The sequence below is a fragment of the Coregonus lavaretus genome, assembly GCF_964263955.1.
Source record: "Coregonus lavaretus genome assembly, contig: HAP1_SCAFFOLD_11056, whole genome shotgun sequence".
In the NCBI taxonomy this organism is placed as follows: Eukaryota; Metazoa; Chordata; class Actinopteri; order Salmoniformes; family Salmonidae; genus Coregonus; species Coregonus lavaretus.
Genome location: NW_028156170.1, coordinates 1 through 1,000, shown reverse-complemented (window position 1 = coordinate 1,000; position 1,000 = coordinate 1). Strand labels below are relative to the sequence as shown.

At 45.4% G+C, this 1,000-nt stretch overlaps 1 protein-coding gene across 1 annotated transcript; it reads left to right on the top strand.

The window, feature by feature from the left end:
* Positions 1–16: 16 nt before the first annotated feature.
* Positions 17–967, top strand: LOC311126718 (pepsin A-like). The gene is made up of 2 exons (XM_084200709.1): positions 17–194; positions 476–967. Exons 1-2 carry the CDS (start codon positions 30–32, stop codon positions 605–607), a joined length of 297 nt encoding a protein of 98 aa, XP_084056835.1. The 5' UTR covers positions 17–29; the 3' UTR covers positions 608–967.
* Positions 968–1,000: the final 33 nt, after the last annotated feature.

Genomic DNA, 1,000 nt, shown 5'->3' with positions numbered 1-1,000 from the left:
ATGTTCCACCCAGGATCCCCCTGCGTCGGATGCTCTCTGTGCGTACTCAGCTAAGAGCCACCCATCGCCTGGAGGACTTCATGAGGGACCACCAGCCGGACGTGTTCAATCGGAGGTACGCCCAGTGTTACCCACCGGGCACACCCTCGCTCAGGCTGGACAAGAGCAGCGAAAGGCTCTACAACTTCATGGATGTAAGTCGGACTGAATGGAAGTGAATAACTGTATTGAACTGTGGCGTTTCCCTAGCAAGGGAATCTGGTGTGGTATTTGATGTATTATATGGAGCGAAGAAAAATCAATCATAAGTTCAGTATATTGAAAAACATCTAAACGCCTGACGTACTTTTATGTAGTCACTGTACGTGGCAATCAGACCTCTATTTTTTCCCGAAGAGTTGATCAATACTGTATGGATTTCAGAATACATTAACGGGCCAATGACATTGTATTCCCTGTGTGTGTGATTGTCCAGGCTCAGTACTATGGTGTGATCAGCCTGGGTACCCCGGAACAGAACTTCACCGTAGTGTTCGATACAGGATCAGCTGACCTGTGGGTTCCATCCTCTTACTGCGTCTCAGAGGCCTGTGGTGAGACTTCATAACAGAGCCAGGGTTTAACAGACTGATCCTACAGCCAGGGGACGAAGGAACTATTTTACAACAGTCATGTTTATCTGAATGGTACCAAAGAGCGATATTGATTAAGGTCATTTGACATGTACTTACGGGTAAATGGACATTTTGTATTTCTGTGCTTAATCTAATCGTTTTTTGGGGTCTGGACCACGCTATAAAACAGATATACCCGCTACATACTATATTTGTATTATCTGTTCCAAACAGACTAATATATTCCAATCTCACAGGAGGTTGGTGGTACCTTAAATGGGGAGGACGGGCTCGTGGTAATGACTGGAGCGGAATCAGTGGAATGGTATCAAATACACCAAACAGATGATTTCCATGTGTTTGATGCCATTCCAGTTGCTCCATTC

Bases quoted from the DNA above. Each gene is read 5' to 3' on its own strand.
- LOC311126718 (XM_084200709.1), top strand. From the start codon at position 30: ATGCTCTCTGTGCGTACTCAGCTAAGAGCCACCCATCGCCTGGAGGAC. The intron at 195-475 runs GTAAGTCGGACT...GTGATTGTCCAG, and splicing joins GGCTCTACAACTTCATGGAT to GCTCAGTACTATGGTGTGAT.